The following is a 26209-nucleotide window of genomic DNA, read 5'->3' on the forward strand; positions in this document are numbered from 1 at the left end:
CCCAGCTTGACTTGAACCCAATAGAAAATCTATGGAAAGAACTAAAGATTAGATTTCATAAAAGAGGCCCACAGAACATTAAAGATTTTGAAGCCTGTTTGTGTGGAAGAATGGACCAAAATTACACCTGAGCAAACCATGCAACTAGTTTCTCCATACAGGAGGTGTCTTGAAGCTGTTTTTATCAACAACACACCAACACAGAAATAAATAAATTTAAGCAAGTGTGTTCAATACTTTTTCACTGTGTCATTCCATTTTATTATACATAAATTAATTTATGGACATCTAAGGTTTGTGTGGGTTGCATGGGTTGTTACTGACATCTGGTGAAAATTTTACGTCATTAATATATTTAGAAATATATTTACTGAGAAAAATGGTGACGTGTTCAAAACTTATTTTACTCACTGTCCATATGAATTCGTAAAAAAAATTAATAAAATAATAAGGTGTCCCAGTTGTACTTTCCTTTTTTCCATAGACACAGCTTCACAATATACAAACACAGAACCTCCACTTGGCCATTCAAGGAAAAAAAACAAACAAACAAACAAACAAACAAAAAAAACAAATCCTTCTCGACCCAGCATTGAAATATTACTGGAACTCACCCTCAGTAGAAATTACTTCACATTTGACAATAAATATTATCTCCAGCTTTGCAGTTGTCGCAAATATTCTCCACCTTACACTGACAGTTATTTAGCTAATTGGGAACATTCAGCCTTTCTGAAAACCACAATAAAACTATTACTTTATAACAGATACCTGGATGATATATTTGGCCTTTGGGACAAGATGGAGGAGCAATTCCAAACATTCCTCCATATTCTCAATAAGCATTCCCAAAAAACAAAATTAAAGTACAATCTTCAACCACTTACTGTTGAATTTCTGTGACTCCAATGACCAGAAAAAACTATTGGCAACAAAAAAAGTTTACTTTAAGGACACAGAGTGCCATGCACTTCCACACGAAATATACATACATCCCAATTAACGCACAGAATCTGCACCTTCCTGGAGCAAATTTTTTGAAAACCTTAAAGGATAATTTCCAAGGGATGAGGACCACTTGCCATATGTTGGAGGGGTGCCGTATGATCTCCACCTACAGCAGAAATAAAATAAAAGACATTCTGGTCTATACAGCTCTTAATAACAAAGAAAATCAGAACAAGGAAGCGCTTCTTGGATCTGAAATAGTTTTCTGTCTTTTATCTGTCTCTACATTTTTAATCCTGGTAAAACTGGCACAAATCTATGGCCTTAAACCATAAAATTAAAAATGTAGTCTATGCAATTAAATGGGAGGCCTGCCATATTTTTGTATGTGGGGGACATGGGAATGAACTTCTGAGAATTAAACAACATAAATATAAAATGACTTACATTTTAAATGGCATGGTCCACACAACATATAAAGTCTAGGAATGGAAAGCAATAAAGACTGGACCATTTATTGATATTTACGGCTGGACCGTCCATATTTTATGATATCTTTATGATATCTGCCCCAGCTGCACTTTTGTGTCCATAGGCCTGAGGGATTTCAATGTGTTTTAAACCTCTTTTAATAAACTTGACATACAGCAATAAATAAAATAATATATCAATGTGGAGAAGTATTTAATTTCCTTATTGCAGGGAGGGCTCCCTCTCTTTTTATCATGTAATTTATCTTCTCTTTTCTAAAAAAAAAAAAGGAAATGGACCATCATGGGATCTATTTTTTTTATTTTTATTATTTATACATTTTTAACTGATACAATTTTATTCATTATTTATTATCTTTATCTTACATTGTGTTTTTTTTACAATTTTATATTTTATTAACACTTTTTCTTGCAAGTGATCTTAACACTAGAACAGCCAGATTAGAATGCATTGACTTTCAAAGTAAAAGATTAATTCATTTATTTATCATACTACAACACAAGTTTTCATAACGAGATGCTAGTTGTGGTGTGTTTTTCTGAGCTTATTCTGAACACAAAAAAAAAACAAAACAAAACAAATAAAAATGAGTAAAACAGTATGGAATTAACGGATGGAATTAATGAACAAGCGCCATGTATATATCTATTTTGCAGTTAGCCTTCACCATGCAGGTCATCCCCCTGCACTCTTCTTCAGCTACTTTGGCACGTCAACACATGGCATCTGTTTTGATGCAACCTATTCAGCTCCTGTACCAGCCGGAGCACAAAATCCCTTCTGGGGATGTTGTCCCCCGTGCAGCTCCGGCACAGCCTCCAGGCTTAGATCACGGTGAGATCCAGCACATTGTAGAACACCGCAACGGTGTATAAGCGTGAAATCAATAGCGCAAAATTGACTGTATTATCTGGTAAATTTTACCCGCTGGTGCTTATAGGTATAAATGGCCATTTTTTCTAAAATCTGGCTTTATGTTGAAAATTTTTAACAATATGTGGTACTACTTAACACACTCTTAGGAAAAGTTAAAGATGGGAGGACTTGAATATTTCATGGGAAAAAGTTACATACAGTTTAAAGACGGCTGCGGGTAAATTTTACACATTGGTGGTTCGAGTGTTAACAATCCATTGTATTTACTTTCATATTATTTACGTCTTTTATCCTACCCAAACCACCACTTCTTCCAGGTACTCCCGTATTAAACTCCATCATATGTGCAATTCGCTCACTGTAGTTCATGTTGGAAAGAGTGATGCTGTTCACTAATCATCATTTGTCAGTATCATACAAAATCATCATCCATCCATCCATCCATTCATGTTCATCCGCTTATCCGAGGTTGGGTCACGGGGGTAGCAACTTCAACAGGGAACCCCAGACTTTCCTTTTCCTGGTCACATCCACCAGCTCTGACTAGGGGATTCCGCTCCCAGGCCAGATTGGAGATATGTTCCCTCCACCACTTACTGCGAAATACCCGCACACAGCTCTTGCTGTGGGCATACAGAGATTGAATGGCCTTAACCTGTTCACTCAGTCCCCCTAGTGGTTGGGACGCCGGTGTCCCAAACTAATTAACATATGAAAGGTATTCTTTCTACAACGAAAGTAGGCATGGTGTAATGAAAATTTCAGCCCAGACATTTTTAGGACACTTTCAGCAACATTCACAAAAATTTTGAAATTTCTAGATGCTACGGTTTTTTCATAGTTACTGAAAATGTCAAGCCGGCAGCAAGCCCCTTTGTTGTAATGTCAACAACAAAGGGAGTGTAAACATATGTGTACCATCTTTACACTGTTTCTTTCACCACCAAAAAATCGTATGGTGTCATAGAAACAACAATAACGAACAAAAATGGAGTTTATATCCCAATAAAGTTTTCAACAAGCCTGCTCACAAAAAAGACAAAATGTTAGACGTCATTTTCTATTGCCTTGGAAGACGAACATTCTTCGATCAAACAACTACTAAATAAATTCACAAGCTTGCCCTAATTTTAAAGTTGAAGATGTTCTCAACAATAATCCGCAGTTCCAATTTATCCATCATGTCCAGCTAATTGGACGTTTTTCCCCTCTGTGCTAATGCTAATTCAAAGGGCTGTAAGACTGCATAGCTTTTATGCGCAGGTAACAATCTCTGATTGGGCAAATTTTTCACCCCAAATTAGCCCTGCGTAACCGTAATTTAGGCGTACAAGACACACATGCACACATGCAGCGACAAACACAGTCAATGATGTTGTCCTGGATTTCTCTTTTACTCGGTTTTTAATCGCTTCTTAGCATCGTTTTTGTTATTGTCGTGGGGAAGTTTGGCATTTTTTTGCACCAACATGAAGAATAGGGTATTTATAACGACGGAGGTGCTGCAAATGTTGGAAAGTGAGAACGATAAGGAGGGCAACGTTAACAACAACAGCCTACACCCAGGTGGTCCCTTTGTTGGCTCTCCTCTCCGTGCCAACAAGTAAATAATGGACATCTCGACAATATGTGTGTTTTTACTGCCCAAAGTTTTAATGTAATTATGAAATTAATAATAAAATATGAATATAAAATTCATATTTCAGAGGTCTCTGTGAATTTAAGCCATCACTGATAGTTGTGGGTTTACTTCTGGAGTTATAAAGTTTCAAAATAACAATGTAAAACAGGCAAAAATAGGTCATATTGGGTTTGGATAGGTTTTGGACACCTTATATTCATCCCTATAAATGCAATTTTCAAACAGAATTTTACTTATGTAACTGGTGTTCCTAAACAATGGACAATGTGTGAACCATATATGTAAAATATAAATATGTAAAATTCTACCAGTTTTTTATCATGAAGATTTTGAGATATCACTGTTCTCACACAAAATTTCAAACTTGTTTTTTATTTTTCCCCAAAATGTAGTTTTTTCAATGGCTCTATTTTTTTGTGAATAGATGTAACGGGACAAATATCTTCTTCCATTTAAGCCATCAGCCATAGTTCTGGGATTAGTACTTCTGTGGTTATAAAGCTTTATTTGCAGTGATACAAAACAGGCGGAAATTGCCAAAAACTGCCTCTGCATGAAGACGTAAATTTTTTGTCTCTGGTCTTGTGTGTGGTGTGGTGGGGGCCCAGGCTTGGTGCCTTGCAGCACCACAGTCCCCCAACCCATGTTTGGGTGATGGGGTGCTGAGGGAGAAGCCTGGGGATGGTTTCACATTCATATTTAATAATGCCTAGCTTGTGAACAAAACCTATCACTACCGATACATTTGCTCCTATCTGGACTCCTACTTCTCTCTGAAACTACACACAAATTCTCCAGACTATCATAGTTATGAGGCAGGAAAATCAAATCAGATTTATTTGTATTGCGCCAAATCATAACAAAGTTACATCAAGGCAGTTTACATATACAGCAAGCACTTGGTGACAGTGGTAAGGAAAAACTTCCTTTAAGAGGCAGAAATCTCGGACAGAACCAGGCTGGGGCAGGGGCAAAGTTGGGTAGAGGAGGGCATATTCAAAACAGGTGTAGACAGGAACATGATGCTGCATGAAGTTAATGGAGATGATGCTATATGGAATTCATGAGGATATGGGAGCAGCAAGCTCCCATATTACAATCCTTGCAATTACATGTGATTTGGTATTTGCATGATTATTTATTTGTTTGCATTTAAGCAACAGAAAAAAAGAGCATAAAGTCAAACATAAAAATCGATTCAACATAATTGTTGCCTTTTCAAAATTCATCATGTGATGGACCTGTAATTAGTTGTTAAACTCACCTGTGGTAAGTTACAGATGTTGGCAATTGAGGAATCACACTTGCAACCAGTTAAAAAGGAGAAAAGTTAATTTAACCTGTTGTGTCTATGTATATACTACAATGAACATGAAGAAAAGAAAGAAAACTGCAATGAGTTGTCTGAGAATTGTCAGGGTTTCAGATTTCTGTCTGGGATTTAGTTTCTATGTTGTGTTGACCACTTCCTGTTTTATTTTGATAGTTTTGTCTCCCCTTGTAATGTCTTGATCCTTACTTCCTCCCTTTATTCCTTTCTCCCTGTAGTGACTACCTGAATGTGTTTCACCTGTGTCTTGTTGTCTCCCTGCCCTTATGTGTATTTAAGCTGTGCTTCCCTTCGCTCTGATGCCAGTTCGTCTTATCTGCTTGCCTTTTTGTGAGCAGCGTCCCAACAATTTAGTCTCTATTTCCTCATGTATGACCTCCATTCTTAGTTTACCGGTTGCTGAGTATTGCCTGCCGATTTTGTTCTTTGGCCTTGAGCTCTTGTTTACTGTATAACAAAATTGGACTACCTTAAAGACCCAGAGACTATTGTGTCCGCCTGTCTGTAAGTCCTTGACAAGGATTTGAGAACAAAAATTGTGAAAAATCAAAATCTCAAGATTTGGATGTTACTCTGTCTCTTGCACACATCATCAAAAGTGTTTACAGTCTAAGGCTGTAGGTAACCTGTCTTGCTGCCAATGCTAACAAAGAAACATAAAAAAGCAACAGAAGATTTATCTGATTTGACCTGGCTTTACCTGAAGAAGCCAAAAATCTGGAAGAACTTCTTGTGAACAGATGAGGCAAAAGTAGAGCTCTTTGCTCAGCACATCATGGCACTGTTTACAGAAAAGAAATTTAGGCCTTGAATGAAAACAACACAATACCTTTAGTCAAACATGATAAAAGCTTGCAGATAATTTGTGGCTGCTTTGCTGTTTCTGGCACTAGATGTCTTGACTGTGTGAATGTCATCATGAAATCCGATAAAAGAATTTTTGGCCATGTCAACTCAATGTCAACTCTCTCCCAACAAACATGACATTGGTGAAGACTCAGAAAGTATACCGCGAGTGCAGCCTCGTGTGTTTTACTGAAACCTGGTTGAATCAAAACATCTCTGATTCCTGGGTGGAACTACCTGGCTTCCCTCTTATACGGATGGACAGAGACACTAAAGCTAGTGGAAAGAAGAAAGGAGGAGAACTGGCTTTGTTACTGTCAAGTAGAAGATGTGCTGTCCAGATATGGAATTATTGGCAGTTGGTATGAGACCATACTATGTACCAAGAGAATTCAGTCATATCAGAACAATACTTTTGTACATTCCACCCATGGCAACTGCTGATGTTCCATGTGAAGTTCTCCATGAAACTGTTGTCAGGATACAGACTAAACATCCTGAGGTACTTGTATTAATATCTGGAGATTTCAACCCCAGCCGACAGGATAATGTTTTGTTTTTTATATTTTTTATTTTTATTTTTATGAGTTCCTGACTAGGTGAATTTCCCCTTGGGGATCAATAAAGTTATATCTATCTATCTATTTTGATGCTTATTTAAATGCTTTCAACAAACTGGTAGAATGCACCCTTTTAAGGCTTCGTCCTAAGTACAGTGAGTTTCTCCCTCTAATATTCCTCTGTGTTTCCAATAATTCTATTGGAATAATGGGAAAGGATGGTCTGCTCATTGGTCTACAAAGACCACTGAGCAAAATGTTAAAATATGGTTTAATTCATTATTAAATCAAACTGTCTGTGAGGGACCACAGAGCCTTGTAGTAACTATTAAAACTACTCATACGTGAAGTCAAATATTACTTCAGTTGTCTGTTTTATGCCACTATAACCTGCTGTTTTGAGACAGCTTATGTTTTACAATTTACATAAAAACAACCAGCATGCCATTTGAAATGAAATATGGATAATGCTAAAAGTTAGCCCTCTCTGGTACTCTACAATAAACTGTAAAATATAGAACAATGGACAAGATAATAGAATAATTGGCAAAAACAGAATTGGTTAATAATAATAGTAATGCCACCTGTTGTGCAGTGTGTGTGATTTCTGTTGAAGAAGACTTGTACATGGTAAAAGAGAACCACAAGTGATTCCAACATATCTGTTCCCATCTCAGCATTGACTAATTTTCTACCAAACTACCAAGAATTTTTAATGAACTTCACAGCCTCCAACCTCTGCACTGCAAACTGTGGCACCAAAATCCTGGTCAGATGAGTAAGGGCAGTTTCAATGTCCAAGGTATGTGTGCAGCAGTGTCCTCATAAAAGGGTCTCTCTTTATCTCCAGGACTCTCCACCAAAGCCAGACATGGAGCAGAAGCTGCGTTCAGCATCCAGCGTTGACGAGCTGATGACTCTTATCTATCCCTCATACTGGGCCACTCTAAAATGCCGCTCCAAACTCTCTGCTGCCATTGCCTCCCCATCCTCCAAGCTTTCACAGCGACCACAGCCTCGCCACCAGAAGCCTCTGGCTGAAGCAGAAGAGTCAACTTTTGCTGCTGCTTATCTCAACCTGGATATCTTGAAAAGTATGTGCACACTTTGGTTTAATTTTTCCAGACAAACAGAAATAGAAACATCGTCAATATAACAGAGTTGGTTGCCGGGCCTGTTAGAGCTAGCCATTATTCAGTGTTTGCACTGCAGTTCAAGCCCCAGTCAGCCATAATGACGACTGTAACTTACAGTATTACCTCAGATTCTGGGAACCATCTGTATCATTTGTGTTGTTAATTCACATTAAGCTCATTGTCAGAATCATTTGGTAAATGTGTATTTAGCAATCTGTGGCAAACAGTGTCCCTGTGTTTAAATAAAAGAAAGATGCAGGCATTAAATACTACAATGTTTGATTGACTATTGCTGTGCTATTTGTTAATTAAAGGGAAATGTGTCATCTAAAAATGGCAACAATAATGTAAGACCATTAATATCAGATATTTCAACATAAATGTTTGAGGTAGTCTGGTGCCCATTTGCATTATTGCAGTGAGAGGGTTCTTGTGCTACACATATTGTTCCATTGAGTCAGTCTGCCACTTTGAAAAGAATTAAACCTGACTCTTAAAATAAAAGTCACATACATACAGTGAATGTGATGATGTTCCCCTTCATTGCTTGTAACAAGAAAAGGTTAAAAAAGACCAGATTTGACCTCATGCGCTTGTGACCTGGAATTTTCTCATATGTGCTCCTCTGGAATTTTATTAAATGTGTGAAGTTATTTTAAAGTAAAAATCAAAAAGCAGAAACTACAGACAAGGCAACAGGCCACGGTCAGAATGATTTTTTTGCAGATGTACTCTAATGCCTCTCTAGCAATATCTGGCTGGTTTATCAGACAGGCCATCATGATCAATGCCCCGCATGAACATTGTCTGGAAAAACGAGTCCTGGACAAAACTTGACACAACAATGACAACAAGTCACTGTTCAGTCTATCTTTTATATATCTTTTATCTATATATTATATATACATTAACTGCCTGCACGTGTGCACACACCTGTGTGTGTGTGTCTTTCAGACTTGTGTGTTTCCATGCACGTGATGAGAAAATATTCTGACTTGTTGCATGGTGGTGGCCTGATTTTCTGTGTGCAGGTATAGAATCTGAATGGAGGAAGACTCGGTGCATGCCCAGGGAAGTGTGCATCGACGTGGGCAGGGAGTTTGGAGCTCCCACCAACATCTTCTATAAACCACCCTGTGTGTCTGTCTATAGATGTGGAGGATGCTGCCACTCTGAGGACAAACAGTGCAGAAATATATCCACTGGTTACCTCAGCAAAACTGTAAGCACATTCAATAATTCATACTATTTTGTGTTCAAATGTGGTGGCTTTCAGTTTAGAAAACAGAGGGTCTAATGCATGACTGAACACCGGACAATACAGGTCAGAACTGTTGTATGAGACACATTATCTATCAATTGCTGTCATGATATTTCACACTAGATCAAAGTAATTGACCTCTTAGTGATCATGAGTGAGATGAGTGTGTGACTGTGTTACTGCTTTCTCGAGTATTCGTCAGGTAAACAAGAAATCATGTGACTGTAATTAGGGTTGGGGATTATACTTACATGTTTAATTTGATGTAATCATATGTATCTATACGTTAGTACATAAAAATTATTAATCTAATGATAATGACTTCAGGAACCGGAGCATTGACAACTTCATCAAGTGTGCAGGTGAGTTGGCATAAAAGGGGAAGTATTTCACCGACATCCAGACAGACAAGCACACATTCACACAAACCCAGGCAGATTCAGGGTGACATACACAAAGCAGGCAAAGGAAAAACACAGGAACATGGGGAAAAGAGATGTACCAATGTAAGGGGAGATTCCTAATTTAGCAAAGGAAGTTATGCCAGTCACGGTCATTATCTATCTTAGCATGCTAGCTAACATTTTCTAATAAGCACTAAATATGTGAGGCAAATGGAAGTGTACTTTGTTTTGCAGGTATTTTGTCACATGTGAAGACTTTAAATAAGTTTTTACAAGTTTTGCTCAATGATTGCACCAAGATGTATTTTGTTCACGCTTTCCACTTGAGAAATGCCCAGAGTGGCCAGGGATGGTCAAAAAGGCATATTGTCCACAACCTTTGCCATGTTCAGACCTGTTAATGACAATTCTCTCAGGTGACCTAATCTCAAGTGGAGAGCTGTGACTTCAGGTCTGAACACACTGATGCATTTAGACATGGAAGAATTAAACCACATCCTAAAGTGGTCAGAGCCAAATTTGAATACATCTCTAGCAATTTGAATGCAAATGTGTGTTGGGACAGATTTAGGCCTACTACAGTTTTCATAATGAGTCCTAAATACAATAAAGTGAATCGCTGGGGCAGAAGCTGATTTTCTCAACCAGCCCCTCTCAAAATGTTGTTCATAATGGACCTGAGACTGCCTAAATACAACAATGCATGTTTCCCTATTGATCTGATTTTTGAATTTGTGCAACATGTAGGTTGTTTAAAGGTCTGAAGTTATGTGTCTAAAGCTGGTCTGAACAGGGCTTGTGCGATAATACCAAACTACTGAGATTTTCATTACATGTAATGGAAAAAATGCAGTTCTGATACTTAACTCTGATCACTAACTCTGATAATATGTTTTTAACATCAATTGAATTACCTTAGAACATAACATTGCTCAGGTGACAGAAAATTGATAAGATTTTTACATGAAAACTTTCCAAAGATTTTTCTTCCCACTCATAAATATAACTATGATCCTTGAATTCTTTTGGTTGTTGATGAACAAGCAGTTGAAAGTCCTGCCCTCAAGTGCACATAAATTTTTCTTCTTGAGTTATGTATTTATGATAAAAAATAAATCTCTCAAAGCACACTAGGCTGTCACAGAAGCAGATAAGGTATTTTCCAAAAAAGCTGAAGCTTATGAACAGCAGTTTGGGCTATGTTTACTTTATTGTACAGTACAAGTCCCAATGCTTGCTGTTGACCCCAAGATGTGCTTCTCCAAAGTGGATGTTGTGGATACCAGAGCATGTTTCCTATAAACATGTTCTTATGAAGATGATCAGGCGGTATGACGTCTTCCACCAGCTGAATAAGAAAATTACTGCAAAACATCTGGAAACAGTCCATGTTGCTGACTTTATATAGCAGCAAACCATAACAGCAAATATCTCAGGGCAGGTTTCACATAGAGCATGTCTAGACTTTACTCTTTATTATATAATTTAGAAAGAATATTTTTTTGCCCATGAGCAGTATGTGACAACAGTAGTCCCTGTAAATAGAAGGAAATGGGATTTACAGCTCCAGAAGAAGACAAAGTACTAGCATGAATTAATATCAGTATACACAATAAATATTGCAGGCCAAACTGTAAGATATATGAAAGACAAAGGGCAGCACCATGGAAAAGTGGTTAGTGCTGTTGCCTCACAGCAAGAAGGTTGCAGATTTGGTTCCTGAGCCTGGCTTTTTTCTGTGTGGAGTATGCATGCTCTCCCCTTGTTTGAGTTTCCTCCCATTGTCCAATGCCATAGGTTAATTTGGGACTCTAAATTGCCAATAGGTCGGAGTGTGAGTGATTGTCTCTTGTCTGTCTGTACGTTGGCCCTGTGATGGACTGGCGACTTGTCCAGGGTGTACCCTGTCCTTGCCTGATGTGAGCTGGGATTGGCTCCAGCACCCACTGCGACCCAGAAAGTAGAAAATGAGACTTCGAGACTTGTTAGTTCAAATGGGACATTGAGGACATGTCTCAATAACATACATGATTGAGACCCGCAATCCAGCATGCGCAATCAGTTTACAAACTACATTGTGCTTCCACTAATATGATGTATACAATGAACTTAATATCCAGGGGATTCTGTGAAAGGGGTTCTAGCTAAACTGGCAACTACTGTAACTCACTCATCTACCACTTATCCTTATCTGGGTCACAGGGGGTGCTACAGACCTTTATAAAATGCAGCTCCCTGACCAGATCACTGGTTATACTTCTTTCATCTGCATGGTAATGAAATGGAAAAAATTTTGCCTTGTTACTTTTGTGTTTTGCACTGTTTCAGCTTTCAACTTTCATGTTGTACGGTGTTTTTTTTCCCGATATGTCTAACTTGTGGGCCAATATGTCTGTGCAATTCATATGAAGCCATTAGTTTCCAGCAGAAGCCATTACGTCATGCAGAATTTTGATGAAAAAATTTAGGAAATTGAAACATATATTAAGCTATTTCTTGCTCTCTCTCTCTCTCTCTCTCTCTCTCTCTATATATATATATATATATATATATATATATATATACATATCCTTGCCACTGTTGCCAACTGCTTGCTCATGGGGGGGCTGTTGGGTCTCTTTAAATAGGTTTATAAACAGTTTAGTCAAGACCTGCTGTATATGTAAAGTGCCTTGATGTAACTTTGTTATGATTTGGAGCTATATAAAAAAATCTGACTTATTTTGATCAATAAGTAACCTTGTTCATGTATTTTGACCACCAATTGTTAGATTGTTAGATTAAATTAGATGTTCTTGGCAATTGAGGTCTCAAAACAATAAATCTGCCATAACTATTATCAGTTCAGAACCTCCATGAGTACACAGGAAAGATTAAATTGTTTTCTGAAATTTCTTAATTCTCATTTTTTACGATTTGTTTTCTCCAGGTCAGGTCAGAATCGAACCTGACTGATGTCCCACTGGTGTTATTCATACAATAATGAGACACAACAGAAGGCAGGAAGCTGGAGTAAAAATTAAGACTAGTAAATTGGATCAGCATAAGCTGTATGCAAAAGTGGACATAGCATGCTGTTTTAAGGGTCTTGGCATCGGCTTCACTTTACATCCCCTGAACTCAAACCAGTTGTAAACATTTTTACCAACAGTATTAAAGTCTATAGGAAAATGTCAAACTTCTCAAATGTCTCGATTTATTAGCCACATTCATTTTGAAACATATTGAGTTGAAGGTGTCAGTCTAAAGTGTCAATCTCTTGTTTTCAGTCAAAACATTTTCCTAACAATGACATAAGGGGATCTGGTAATCCTGTGAATGATTGATTGATTACTTGATTACTGCCCTGTCAGAGAAATTACAGAGAAAGTGAGCTCCGCCTCTCACCTCTCATCATCCCTATTCTCTTGTAAAAGACTGGGTTTAGTCACTGCCTCAGCAGTGAGTATTCTTCCTTCAATTCAATGAAAAATTACAGTGCAATTAAAAGATTTGCTAGCAAAACCTAATGAAAACAAAACACATTAAACACGAAATATAAAATATAAATTTAAACCTCCACCAAAAGAAAAAGAAAACAACAAAGATTATCCTAAATCACAAAGAATTATAAAATATAACTGACAAAATAAGTACAGAAGTAAACAAAAATAGAAGATTTATTAAAATAGTAACAACCTCACCCAGCAAACTAAATTGAAATTAAAAACTAGGTCCAAAGAAAATGAAGTATACATTAGTCATAATAGAATACAATTAACTGACAAAAACATTACTCATAATCTAAAACAACCTCTTTCTGCATTACAACTCTTCTTAGTATTTTTGTAAAGCCAACTCTGCTGGTTGAAATTAAATTAATTAAAACCAAATGTTGCAGAAGTCTATTCCAGTTTGTAATTGCCCTGTGCATCACAGTTTTTTTTAAGGCACCCGTTTTAGGTCTAGGCAAGATGAAATCGTGGGCAGCATGGTGGCATAGTGGTGATTGTTGTTGCCCCACAATAAGAGGGTTCGGATCCTGGGCCAGGGGCTTTTCTGTGCAGAGTTTGCATGTTCTCCCTGCGCCTGTGTGGCTCCTAACCCCTGCAACCCAGAAATGGATAAGTAGTTGATGATGAATAAAGGTATGAAAGATGAAATCACCTCTCAAGGCTTGTCTAGTTGCATAGTTGTGACTGTCATTAGCGAGCAACAGCTGAGAAGAGAGACTAGTGGGTTTACGTGAGATATAGATTTTTCAAAAATACATTAATGCTACAAGCTAGTCTCTCTTGGACTCTCATCCATGTCAACTGATTACTATATTATGAATGTGAGTAGCCAAAGAATGCGTTTCGTCAATTGCAAACACCAGCAATCTGGCCTCCTTAATTTGCTCAACTCCATTTTTCTGTTGGAGAAATTCTGTTTTAGAAATATTTTAATCTTATCTTCAGTGACTCATTTAAAAATCTCTAAATTTAAATTTAAGCATTCTTTAAAATATATGGGGTATCATTTACAAATTTTGAGTGTAATAATGTGCAATCTAATGTTTTCAAACTTGAAAGAACTCCATTGAACATGACACATTGCTGAATAGGTAAGTTTTCATCCTTTTCATCTTGTGTTTACTCTAAATAGCTGAGAGTTTCAAACCTTTAGCAGTCAGGTTTGAAAGTAGCAGTTCATGGCTGTCAATAGCAAACACAGCACAAAAATCCAAAAACACTGTTCCAATTAATAATTTACTGTCAAAATGTTTTCACTTATTCCTAATCCTGTGGTTTCCAAAAAAGGAACATAGAAATGCCCACCAGAGGATCTACTGCTGCAGAAAGCAAAAAATGTAAGCAAGTTCAAACATGCCACACAAATAATCATGAAAATTTATCTAGAAAATACAAAGGTACAAAGGAAAGCAAAGGTTGGTGTCATGTGGATAACTTTATTGTATTTTGCACCATTGTAGACCAGTTGATGTTAGGATAGGTGGTACCAACAATGACAAGAATCTCAGCAAGTTCTAATAATTTATCCAAAATGTAATGAATGACCCACAGCCCCTCTCATTCACCCAAGAGAGGACGCACATTTAATTTGGAATGGAAGGAACATATTTAAAATTTCATTTGATCATTTTGATGAAATTGAACACACATATTTAAAAAAAATAATTCATATCCTGAGTTGGACATCTGCTAACACTGTAAAGTTCTGTTGACATAACTTTAACATTGTTGCATAAATTGGTCAGTGGTATGTAGCAACAGTGGACAGTTGAAGCCACTGTGCCACAGTGTACCCAAGTCATTCACCATTAGGTCAGTGTACAGCAGTAGTTGAACAAGGTGTAAAACTCATAGTCTTAAAATATTTATTTGTAAAATTATGTACATATATTCACACAAAAAGTGATGAATGTAGCCTCTCAATGTTGTGAGCATTAAGCTCACAATTAGTTAATACGTTTTCACTTTTGTAAACTAAATAGGCACACATTAGCTTTAACAAGCTTACATTAGCCCATGTTTACATCTGAGTCATTGTTACAACGGACGTCAGCTGTCAAGGTCCTCTGGCAATAACATAATGTATTTAGCACATAAAAATGTTAACAACAAGCAATTAAGTTAATGGATGGATGTCTGTCTGTCTTTGAGCCTCTTTAGACACACTGTCATGATCAGACCAGGCAATTTGTTCAGTCATGATTTTGTACCTGCTCCAATACCTCGAGTTCAATAGGAAAAACGTTCTCACTTTATGGCATTCAGGTTTTTACCAGCATTCAGTGTCCTGGTAAAACCTGAGCACAATGGAAGGGTTTGTTCCACCAGTGGAAAAATGGTTGCAAAAAACAGGAATGAGAATTTGGTCATCTAGAACAACGGTCCCCAACCCTTTTTGCCCTTTTTTCCCCATCACAAAGAAACTGTCCTTTTTAAATCATTTCGCTAGCTTGTGGGTTTAATTTTAGCAGTGACGTATCATGTGACCAAGACAAGCGTCTTGACATGCATGAAGAGTGAGCCATAGATGGACGTAATGGAGAGAATCCGGTCATTTTTCACAATAAAACATAGTTCAGATTCAGATAATAAATAAAATATAAGTAATGTAAGTTATTTATTCTTTCTGCGCAGCCCTGTTCAAAAGAACCACAGACCGGTACCGGTCCGCAGCCTCAGGGTTGGGGACCGTTGATCTAGAAGACTACACAGCACAAACACAAAACATTTTTTTCAGTGGAACTTTTGAGATCAGTGTTGACATCAGTATGTGTGTGTGTGTTCCGTTGCCATGGTGAGCACTGCACCAGGTCACAAACACTGAGGTCAGCCTTAATGATATTCTCATTAAAATGAGTGGGAGAGACAGTTTAAGCTGTTAAGGGGCCTTGAATAGGAGTCATTGAGATGATTATATTCTGTTCAGGCTGTTCAACTCTGACACTGACAGATTGAAGTGCCCCTCATGGTCTCTGTTCTATGTAACAGTCTTGTTCAAGCATCTTGATCAGTGCCATGTGAAAATGCAAGCGCAGCTCCAGATTCCTGTTATTCTTCAAGTGGAGGTCCTTCACATGCTTTGCCATTGCTTTTAGTTGGGTGTTTTGGTGCTCGATGGTTTTGAGGGCCCTGGGTGTGTTTTAATCTTTTAAAATGCACCAATTTCCTCAGCTTTCAAGTTCAGCTACCCATTTATTCTTTGTTAAAACAATGTGTGAAATGATGGACTAATTTTGTTCGTATTTCAGTGAGACTGAACATTGTGTTAGGGTTAGGGTTGTAATAAATCCCACCTAGTGAAGACCCGTGTTACATTTGCGCAGATAAGGAGCTGAGAAGAGTTATGGTTAATTTCTCTTGCTTTGTCTCCTGATGAAACAGGTATCTTTCACATCATCAAGTCACCAAACGGGGTTAGTTCTGCGGCCTCAATGGCCCTCGTCTTGGCTGTTCCTATGACGCCCTACTGAGTCAGAAGCTTGCAGAAAGAAAGTCCTGCAAATCTTCTACAGCCAACTTGTATGGGCACATGGAATGTTTTCCAGCCTCTGCCCCTGCACTCCTCCTCTAGTTCCTGGTACCTTGCGTGCTTCCTCAATACACTCAATACGGTCTTCCCGAGTCACTGTTCAGTGTTCTAATGAGCCTCTTCCAGAGCAAAGCAGGCAGGAGGGCGTCTCGCTCTTTCCCAAGATGTGGAGGTTTGCTGGGATTGGGAAGGCGTCAGAGACTGCCTGAACCAGACGTGACACGAGGGTACTCTCTCATCTGGTTTACGCTCCCTGCTCCCAGAGTTCTACCGCCTTGCTCAGTTGCTTTTCCTGCACACCTACTCATACCCCTTCCTAGAGAAGGTAGTGCCTCTCTTTGCCCTGGGCATTACTGACCTGGGTCCTTTGGCAGTTGTCAGAGCAGGTCTGGGCTACTTCCACAGTGCCTACCAATGCCTTTTCTCTCAGGTGTGACTCTGCCACCTCCACTGCCTTCTTCGCTATCCACTCAGAATTAGGGGAAGATGATACAAAGCGCCACTCATTAAAGGAACTCTGCTCTTGGGCTCTGTCAGCAGTGATGTTCCATGTGGAACTATTGGTCAACATAAACAAAAGTACAGTAACACAATCCTAGTCTGGAATGCTTATATGAAAGCTGTTGATAGGATTTGGTTGGCTAAACGTTTGTTTGGATCCATCAAAAGAAAGGTTCACAGAAGGCCGCCCAAAGTAGAAAGATTAGGCTGGGGCATGGGGTGTTAATATAAGTTGACAGACCCTGAGGCTGTTAAGTTAAGCAAATGCTGAAGTGTCGGCAATTTTCATTGTTTTTAATAACAAGACAATCAGACAATGACTCCACTTATATGCATAAAGAGGTTTCACCCCTCACATGATTTATTAGCCCAGTAAATGTTTCAAGTCTTTAAAACAACACAATGTTCTCTTGTTATCCCTTTCAGAGTAAAATTGACCATGGTGCAGGGTTTACAATGTGGAGTGTTGCTACTGTGTAATTTAAAATGTAGCAACACTTCATGCAGGGACAGTTATACAGGAGTTGTTGCTGCTCACCATGAGGTCGCCCAAACAATGAGCAACCTCACAGTGTGTTGCCACTTGGGCAAAAGTAAACTGACTCCATACACTCGAATTAAATTTTCTATTGCTGCTTAGTCACATTAGCATTAGCTAATGTTTACATACCAGTCTTGTTGAGGGTGCTGGATTGGTCCACTGGAGTGTTATGAGACTTATGGGCTAGCAGATTAGCACCATTTTTTCACATCATTATTCTAGGTTTATATTACTACTTTAATGTCTCTGCACAGATGTGTACCACTGCAAACCACCCACAAAGATACAAAACTTAATAGAAAATGAGTAAAGGGAGAGCCACAATGTTGCATTGTGGGGAGTGCTATCTTGAACCACATCTTCCTTTAAGAGGCAGAAATCTTGGGCAGAACCAGACTCAGGGAATTCAGCCATCTGTCCTGACCGGTTGAGTTGAGAGAGGGAGAGAGAGAGAGAGTAAGAAAGTGAGGGTGTGAAATCAAATCAAATCAGATTTATTTGTATAGCGCCAAATCATAACAAAGATACATCAAGGCACTTTACATATAGAGCAGGTCTAGACCAAACTCTTTATAAAATTATTTAAAGAGACCCAACAGATCCCCCGATGAGCAAGCACTTGGCGACAGTGGCAAGGAAAAACTTCCTTTAAGAGGCAGAAACCTCGAGCAGAACCAAGCTCAGGGGGGGCAGCCATCTGCCTCGACCGGTTGGGTTGAGAGTGGGGAGCATGGTAGAGTGAGAAAGAGCAGAAGGAGAGAAGATGGAATAAAAATTATAAGTAAAACCTACACATGTAAATAATGATTAAAGCAGGGTACCCCTAAATGTGCCATTGTAACTATTAGTAAGCTAGTAGGTGACAATTACGTTTTTAGCAGAAAAAATAACAATGGGAATTGATTAGCAGTGTGTAACGATAACTAATTGTAACTGTCGCAGCAGCATGTATTGAGAAGTAACATGGAGCAGAGATGATTCACCACCTGTACGACATGGTCGGGAGGAGAGAGTACAAGAGGGAAAATCCCAGACTAAGTTTTTCTGGTTCATGTTAATATTTGTGCAGCAGCATTCTGAATTAGCTGAAGGCTTTTCAGAAAATTGTTTTTAAATCGAGATAGTAATCAATTACTGTATCCCAAAGGTCATTCAAGCCCTTATGTCTGTAAGACATGCCTGGATTTCTAATATCTTTCTTTGATAAATGTGAACACCTTGTCTTGATTCACCTTGTCACTCTTTTTGCAGCTGTTTGAGATCACGGTTCCAATTACCCAGGGCACCAGGCCAGTGACCATCAGTGTGGCCAACCACACACAATGCAGCTGTCTGTCCAAACTGGATGTCTACAAGCAGGTCCATAGCATCATCAGGAGAGCCTTGCCTGAGTAAGCATCACTGTTTACTTTTGCATTCAGGACAGGAATGATATTTGTCTTTTTCCAGCAGAGGTGTTTTTTAAACACACACGCACACACGCAGTGTTTCTTCCATTGTTACAGAGGTTACATCCAGTGCTGTGTATATACAGGGGTGTTATCTCAGGAAAAAGTTCAGATTATGTTTTAATTAACTTGACTGGATATTCCACTGTATTTACCTGCATGCAGGTAAACTTCATGTTCATAGGTTGTTTTGTTTGTGTCTTTGTTTCTTTGACATGTACAAGCTCATGAAATGAGCTGACCTAATATCAACCTATGGTTGAAAGAGTGATGGTCTTTCTGGCCAAATTATCATACATTTTCCCATGAAGTTATCAAATAATCTATTAGCAGATCAATCATAAAAAGTAGCCATGAATGGACAGACAACCCTCGGTGGATTTTTTCAACCTTCAACCTGCCCTGAAGGAGATTTTTGTCTTCCTCTTTTGGCTTTGTCTTGTCAAATTTCCCAGAAAATTTACTTTCATATCCAGATTGTTAAAATTATGATTTACCATCATGCAAATTATAGGTTTTCACAATGAATATGTCTTTGCCTGCAGATATTTGACACAACCATTTAAAAGACAGAGTAAGGTACACCCAGTAGGAAGTAGAAATCTGTGACCGCTTTACCTGTACTGTTATACTGTAGCATTCATTCTGTATGGGTATATAATACTGTAGTTAGTATGTGGCAGACGGACTGTAGTTTACATCTGAAGAGGCGCTTCCTCAGGTGGATGAAAAACATAATGATACTTAGATCCTGGTGCAGATGAAATTCAAGTAGTTGTTTCAAGAAGTTTCCCCTTGTGTCTGCGTGGGTCTCTGTGTGTGGGGCGTCCACTCACAAAGATTAATGACCTGTTCAATATGGAATGTACACAGGTGCTGGTCATATAATTAGAATATCATGAAAAAGTTGATTTATTCCAGTAATTCCATTCAAAAAGTGAAACTGTATAATGTATATATTCATTCCACACAGACTGATATATTTCAAGTGTTTATTTCTTTTAATTTTGATGATTATAACTGACAAAAACCCCAAATTCAGTATCTCAGAACATTGTGAAAAGGTTCAGTATTGAAGACACCTGGTGCCACACTCTAATCAGCTCTCTAATCATGAACTCAAAACACCTGCAAAGGCCTTTAAATAGTCTCTGAGTCTAGTTCTGTAGGATACACAATCATGGGGAAGACTGCTGACTTGACAGTTGTCCAAAAGACGACCATTGACACCTTGCACAAGGAGGTCAGAAGCATCTGAGCTAAAGACAAAAAGGACTGGACTGTTGCTGAGTGGTTAAAAGTTATGTTCTTTGATGAAAGAACAACAGAGTCTGGAGGAAGAGAGGAGAGGCACAGAATCCATGTTGCTTGAGGTCCAGTGTAAAGTTTCCACAGTCAATGATGGTTTAGGGTGCCATGTCATCTGCTGGCATTGGTCCACTGTGTTTTCTGAGGTCCAAGGTCAACGCAGCCGTCTACCAGGAAGTTTTAGAGCACTTCATGCTTCCTGCTGCTGACCAACTTTATGGAGATGCAGATTTCAACAGGACTTGGCACCTGCACACAGTGCCAAAGCTAGTACCTGGTTTAAGGACCATGGTATCCTGTTCTTAATTGGCCAGCGAACTTGCCTAACCTTAACCCCATAGAAAATCTATGGGGTATTGTGAAGAGGAAGATGCGATACGCCAGACCCAACAATGCAGAAGAGCTAAAGGTCACTATCAGAACAACCTGGGCTCTCATAACACATGAGCAGTGCCACAGACTCATCGACTCCATGCCATGCCGCATTGCTGCTTTTTGATGATATTCTAATTATATGAACAGCACTTGTATATGAGCTGTGGAGGCCATCACAATTAAACCAAGCCCAAGACAGTCACTCACAGACTGTATGTGTGTATGAGTGACTGAAAATCATTGCTGGGCTGCAACCTGCACGATGTTTAATATGATGATCTTACAATATGACTGGTGTGTTCTTTGAAGAGCAATACACATGCTTGAAGAAAACCATTGGCCTGTTATTTCAGTCTTTAAATATCCAGATATCCAGAATCCACCTCACTGACATTCGAAGGCAATGCAAGTGTGTGCATGTTTGCATGTTTGTGTGTGTGTGTGTGTGTTTGAAAGTTTATACACACTCAAACTCAAATACACACACACAATCACGTGTTAAAAAGAGTATGTCACATTAGTACAGAAATGGGAAGTTCTACATCTTCTACACAAATTATCCAACATTTAAGAAAACACACACACAGACAAAAATGTGTGGAACAATTATGTTTTACATTCGGTTAAGTGAGAGAACACTCAAGCTTTCTCTCCTCATCTTTTCTTTTTTAATTCTTTTTTCACTTTCTTCTTTCCTTCTCAGCCCCAGATCAGTGTATGTGTGTCTGTGTGTGTGAGACCGTGCCACTGCAACTCTAATTAAATCCACACTTTGTCCTTTTCACAGACAGTCTTTCATAGCTTCAAAAACTGCCTTCCCCTAAATGATTTGTTTTTTTTATATGAATTTCTATGTGTACAGTGTTGGACTGTAGAATATATATTTTTTTTCTTTTAAATATTTTCTTTTTGATTTTTTTCAGGAACAAAAAAGTTACACAGTAACAAAACAAAACAACATCAAATCAAGGAAAAAGGCAATATCCACTAGGTGGAAATGTAAAAATTAAATTAACTCACAATGACAGGACAATAGACTCTGGACAACAACAACAACAATAATAATAATAATTATTATTATTACTATTATTATTGTTGTTGTTGTAATAAATGAATAAATATATATATATATATATATATATATATATATATATATATATATATTATGCAATAATAGAAAATACAGGGAGAGACAGAGGGTAGCATCATTGCTCATAGGCCATACCAAGCCAAACTCGAATTCAGGGAAGTCAGTCAACCTGGTGTGCAGGTAAATTTTCCATATATATTAAAAATAGTTGCTATATTTTGTAAAAATGTTTTACTTCTTTTCTGCATCCAATAAGTAATTTTCTCTAGGGGCACATAACTATTGATTTCACAAAGCCGCATTTTAATTGGAAGGGGGGTGTCTGATTTCCACTTTATCGCAAAACATTTCTTACTAATTGTCAAAAGGAAGGAGGAGAAATATTTTTAATATTTTATCTGGTTTCTGATGTAAATTAGTTTTAGGCTGGAATTAGTTTTCAACAATGAGATTTTTGAAGATTTATAACGTATTAATACAATTTTGTATATTTTTCTTTGACGTAGTAATTTTGGAGGACATGCATTATGAATCTGTTAGTGGTCTGGTTTTGGTGTTCTCTCTCCATCCCCCTCTCCTTTCTACAGGGGACATGGCTGGCTTCTCCTATGGCTGCAACAAGACACACCTGTTTCCATTTACCTCACCACCTAACTGTATAAGCCTGGTTTTCACTCCACCCCTTTGCCAGTTGATTCCGCTCCATGTGTCTATCCATGTGCCTTGCTGGTCCAGTGGATCCACTCATGACTGGCTTGCCAACTATGCCATGCCAGCTAGCTCCCTGCCTCCTCAGCCTGTTTATTGTGAACATTAAAACTTCTTCACACTTTCCATCCAGTGTCCATCTCTGCTTTGTGGTCCAAACCTAAACTAACCAAAACAAAACAGAATCATCTGGCCAAAAGATGAACCCCCCAGGTTGAGAGGATCAAACAAGACCATATCCTCTCAGGGAGCTCTGATTGGACAGCTTCTTAAGGCAAATCATGGAAACCCTTTGACAACCTGATGACAACCTTACCACCAGTGTGACTCCACTTAACAACCGTCTGGACCAGGTCTCCGCTTATTTTTCCACACAGATGGCTCCAGTTCATTCTTAGGCCCTTCTAGTCACACAACCTAGCTGAACTCATGAACACTTTATCCTCACACCTGTCAGATACTCAAGAGTGACAGGGTCATGAAGTCAGTTCCTCCATCAGTGTTCCCTTGTATTTGAACAGATGCCATCCGGTTCAAACTAATACTCATCCCTGCTGAACACAAACATTGTGTTCGTCCGAGGCTCTGTATCTACTGCAGCCATCCTAGCCAGCTGCCCGGGTTGGCTAAAAGAGAAGGCTCATCAGCCATTGGAGGGAAGCTGGTGAGTCTTAGATCTGTTTCATCTCCCTCCAACCGAATACAACTTAAAGGTACTGTGTCCTGGTCACAGGTTTCCTTTCCCCTCCAAGTACTGATATATTCTGGTGAAGATGAGGATTTTATTGACTCTGGTTTTGTTACTTAGTCTACCCTACCCTCCAAGCTGCTAGTAGGAACCCAAGGACTTTTCTGCCATTGACGGGAGACTCCTTGCCCATGTCACTCACCCCGCTACCCCTATGTCACTACAACTTTCCGGCAAACGTCACAAAACCATCTCTTTCTATATTCTATTTTCATTCTCAGCTATCATAGTGTTATATCTGCCTTGGCTTGAGTGTCACAACTGACACATAGACTGGTCCAATTCATCCATCACCAATTGGAGTTTGTTTTGTCACTTGCACTGTTTACACTCAGCCATTCCTCCACTGTCACATTCCCACCTGCCCTTCTCAAACACTTGATCTCATTTCCATTCCGACCGAGTATCATGACGTTCAAGAGGTCTTTAACGATGATTTGTCTTGGCCACCTCACAGACCCTATAATTACAGTATTGACTTGTAGGCCTGAAAGGGAGGCCATGGAGGTGTATATCCATAGTCTCTTGCAGTGGCATTCATTTTTCCGTCCTCAAAAAGGACAAGACCCTCCATCCTTGTATTGACTATTGGCTTGAATGACATTATGAAATGACATTTGGTGAAAAACAAGTATCCTCATCCACTCATTGACTCTACCTTCAGCCCCGTCCACCAAGCAATTATCTTCTCTAAATTGGACCTCTGCAACACTTACCACCTGGTGAGGATAAGGGGGGGGGGGGGGGGCGGTGAGCGCATTTAACAATCCCCTGGGTCATTTTGAGTACCTTGTTATGCCTTTTGGTTTATCTAATGCACCTGCAGTGTTCCAGACACTCAGAAATGTCCTCCATGATATGGTCAATAGATTTGTGTTTGTGTAATTGGATGATATTTAGATTTGTTTCTTGCTCTCTCCATGAACATGTCCAGCATGTCAGAAGGGCGCTGCAGAGAAATGACTCTATGTTAAGGCTGAAAAATGCAAGTTCCATGTCTCCTCTGTAAGTTTCTTGGGTTTTGTACTGAAGATCAAGACTGACCCTGCGAAGGTTCAGGCAGTGGCCAAATAGCCCACCACTACTACAACAAAGCAACTTCAAAAGTTTTTGGATTTTGCTCACTTTCACTGCAGGTTTATCCGTAATTACAGTAAAGTTTCTACACCACTAACCAAACTTACTTCTGTGAAAACTCCCCATTTGTGGCCACCAGCTGCAGATGCTGCATTTTTCAAGTTGAAGTCCTTGTTTTTTTTTTTCTTCCGCAGTCCTCTCCCAGCGCTCTGCCTCTGACCACAAACTGCATCCTTGCACCTTCTTCTCTTGCCAGCTCACCCCAGGGGTGTGGGGAATTGAGAGCTGACAGTCGTGTTGGTCCTTCAGGAATGGAGGTACTGGCTGGAGGGCACCCTCATCCCTGTGTGGTGTGGGCTGACCACAAAAACCTCACACCGTTTTGACCCACGCCAGTCTCGGTGGGCTCTGTTCCTCGGCCAGTTTAACTTTTCACTCACCTATCGGCCAGGCTCCAGGGGTGTAAAACCCGATGTTCTGTCATGTCAGTTTTCCCATGCTGTGGAAGATGCCACTGACGACACTATCCTGCCATTTTCCACTGTTGTGAGAGATACAGTAAAAAAGAATGGTCCAGAAGAGTCAAGACGACCATCGACTGAGGAATGCCCACCCAACCAGCTGTTTGTACCCCTTTCTGCCAGGTCTCCAGTGCTGTAGTGGGGTTAATGAATCCAAGGGGGCTTATGTGGCTCCAGGTCTTCTACAGTAATACTTTTGACAGCCATCTATGTCTGCTGACACTAAGGAGTACGTCCCTACCTGCTATATCTGCTCCAGCAGCAAAGCTTCTCTCCTGGCCCCCGCTGGTCTTCTTTGCCCCCTCCCAATCACCCTTGGTCTCACATCTTTGTGTATTTTGTCACAGGTCTACCTCAGAGGGTAATACTACTATTTAAACCATAGTTGACTGCTTTTCCCAGGGTGTACACTTCATCTCCCTGCTTGGACTACCTTCTTCTCTGGACGCTGGCATGCTACTCATCCAGCATGTTTTTAGACTGAATGGCATTCTACAGGACATTGTGTCAGACAGGGCGCCACAGTTTTCCTCCAGGGTGTTGAAAGCCTTTTGTCAGGCATTGGGGGCATCTGCCAGCTTGTCATCGGGATGGGCTAATCAGAACCTAGAGGGAGAACCCCATTGTGTCACATCTCATTACCCGGCTTCCTGGTCCATCCACCTTCCCTGGGTCAAATATGTCCACAACTCCCTGGTTTGCTTCGCCACAGGTATGTCTCCATTCATGGTATCTAATGGTTTCCACCCCCACGATTCCCAGCTTGGGAAGCCAAAGTGGGAGTTCCCTCAGTGCAGGCGTATCTTCAGCATGCACACTGAGTCTGGCATGAAAAAGCAAAAAGACACACCTGTTTCCATTTACCTCATCACCTGACTGTATAAGCCTGGTATTTTCTCTACCACTCTGGCAGATGATTCCTCTCAGTCCGTTTATCCATGTGCCTTTGCTGATCCAGTGCCTTCGTGTCATCAGTGTTCTCTATATGTGCTCAACCTCTGTTTCCTCTACAGGAAAACTGAGGGCAAGGTCAGCAGGGAAACATTACTAAATTTCAACAGAAAAGCCAATATAAATTTAAGTGTTTTCTTTATTTTCTAATATCACACCATTTTATCTACAAATGAGATTAAAATTTGTCCATCTGCCATTTAACTTTTTTTGAGACCAGAAGAAACCACATTTGGATTATTGAGACCTCAATATATATCCCTCCCATACACATGCATGCACAAACAGTGTAAGCAAAAAACTCTCTGTAGTTTTATAAAACCAGCTCTGTTAGATTTCTAGCTTATCATATTGCATCTACCATCAGTCAGTGAGACAGGAAGAAAAAGGACAAAGTGGGCTCAATTTACTCAAAACAGCATA

At 39.3% G+C, this 26209-nt stretch overlaps 1 protein-coding gene across 4 annotated transcripts in view; it reads left to right on the forward strand.

Annotated features, from left to right (window-relative positions):
* Positions 1–26209, forward strand: part of vegfc (vascular endothelial growth factor c) — an 87168-nt gene that overhangs the window by 16076 nt on the left and 44883 nt on the right. For all 4 annotated transcript variants that reach the window (XM_029503776.1, XM_029503788.1, XM_029503783.1 and 1 more), the window contains exons 2-4: positions 7545–7788; positions 8862–9052; positions 18812–18951. In XM_029503776.1, the coding sequence (XP_029359636.1) occupies positions 7545–7788; positions 8862–9052; positions 18812–18951 (575 nt within the window). The remainder of the gene's footprint in view (positions 1–7544; positions 7789–8861; positions 9053–18811; positions 18952–26209) is intronic.

Source organism: Echeneis naucrates, chromosome 1, assembly GCF_900963305.1.
Source record: "Echeneis naucrates chromosome 1, fEcheNa1.1, whole genome shotgun sequence".
Taxonomy (NCBI): Eukaryota; Metazoa; Chordata; class Actinopteri; order Carangiformes; family Echeneidae; genus Echeneis; species Echeneis naucrates.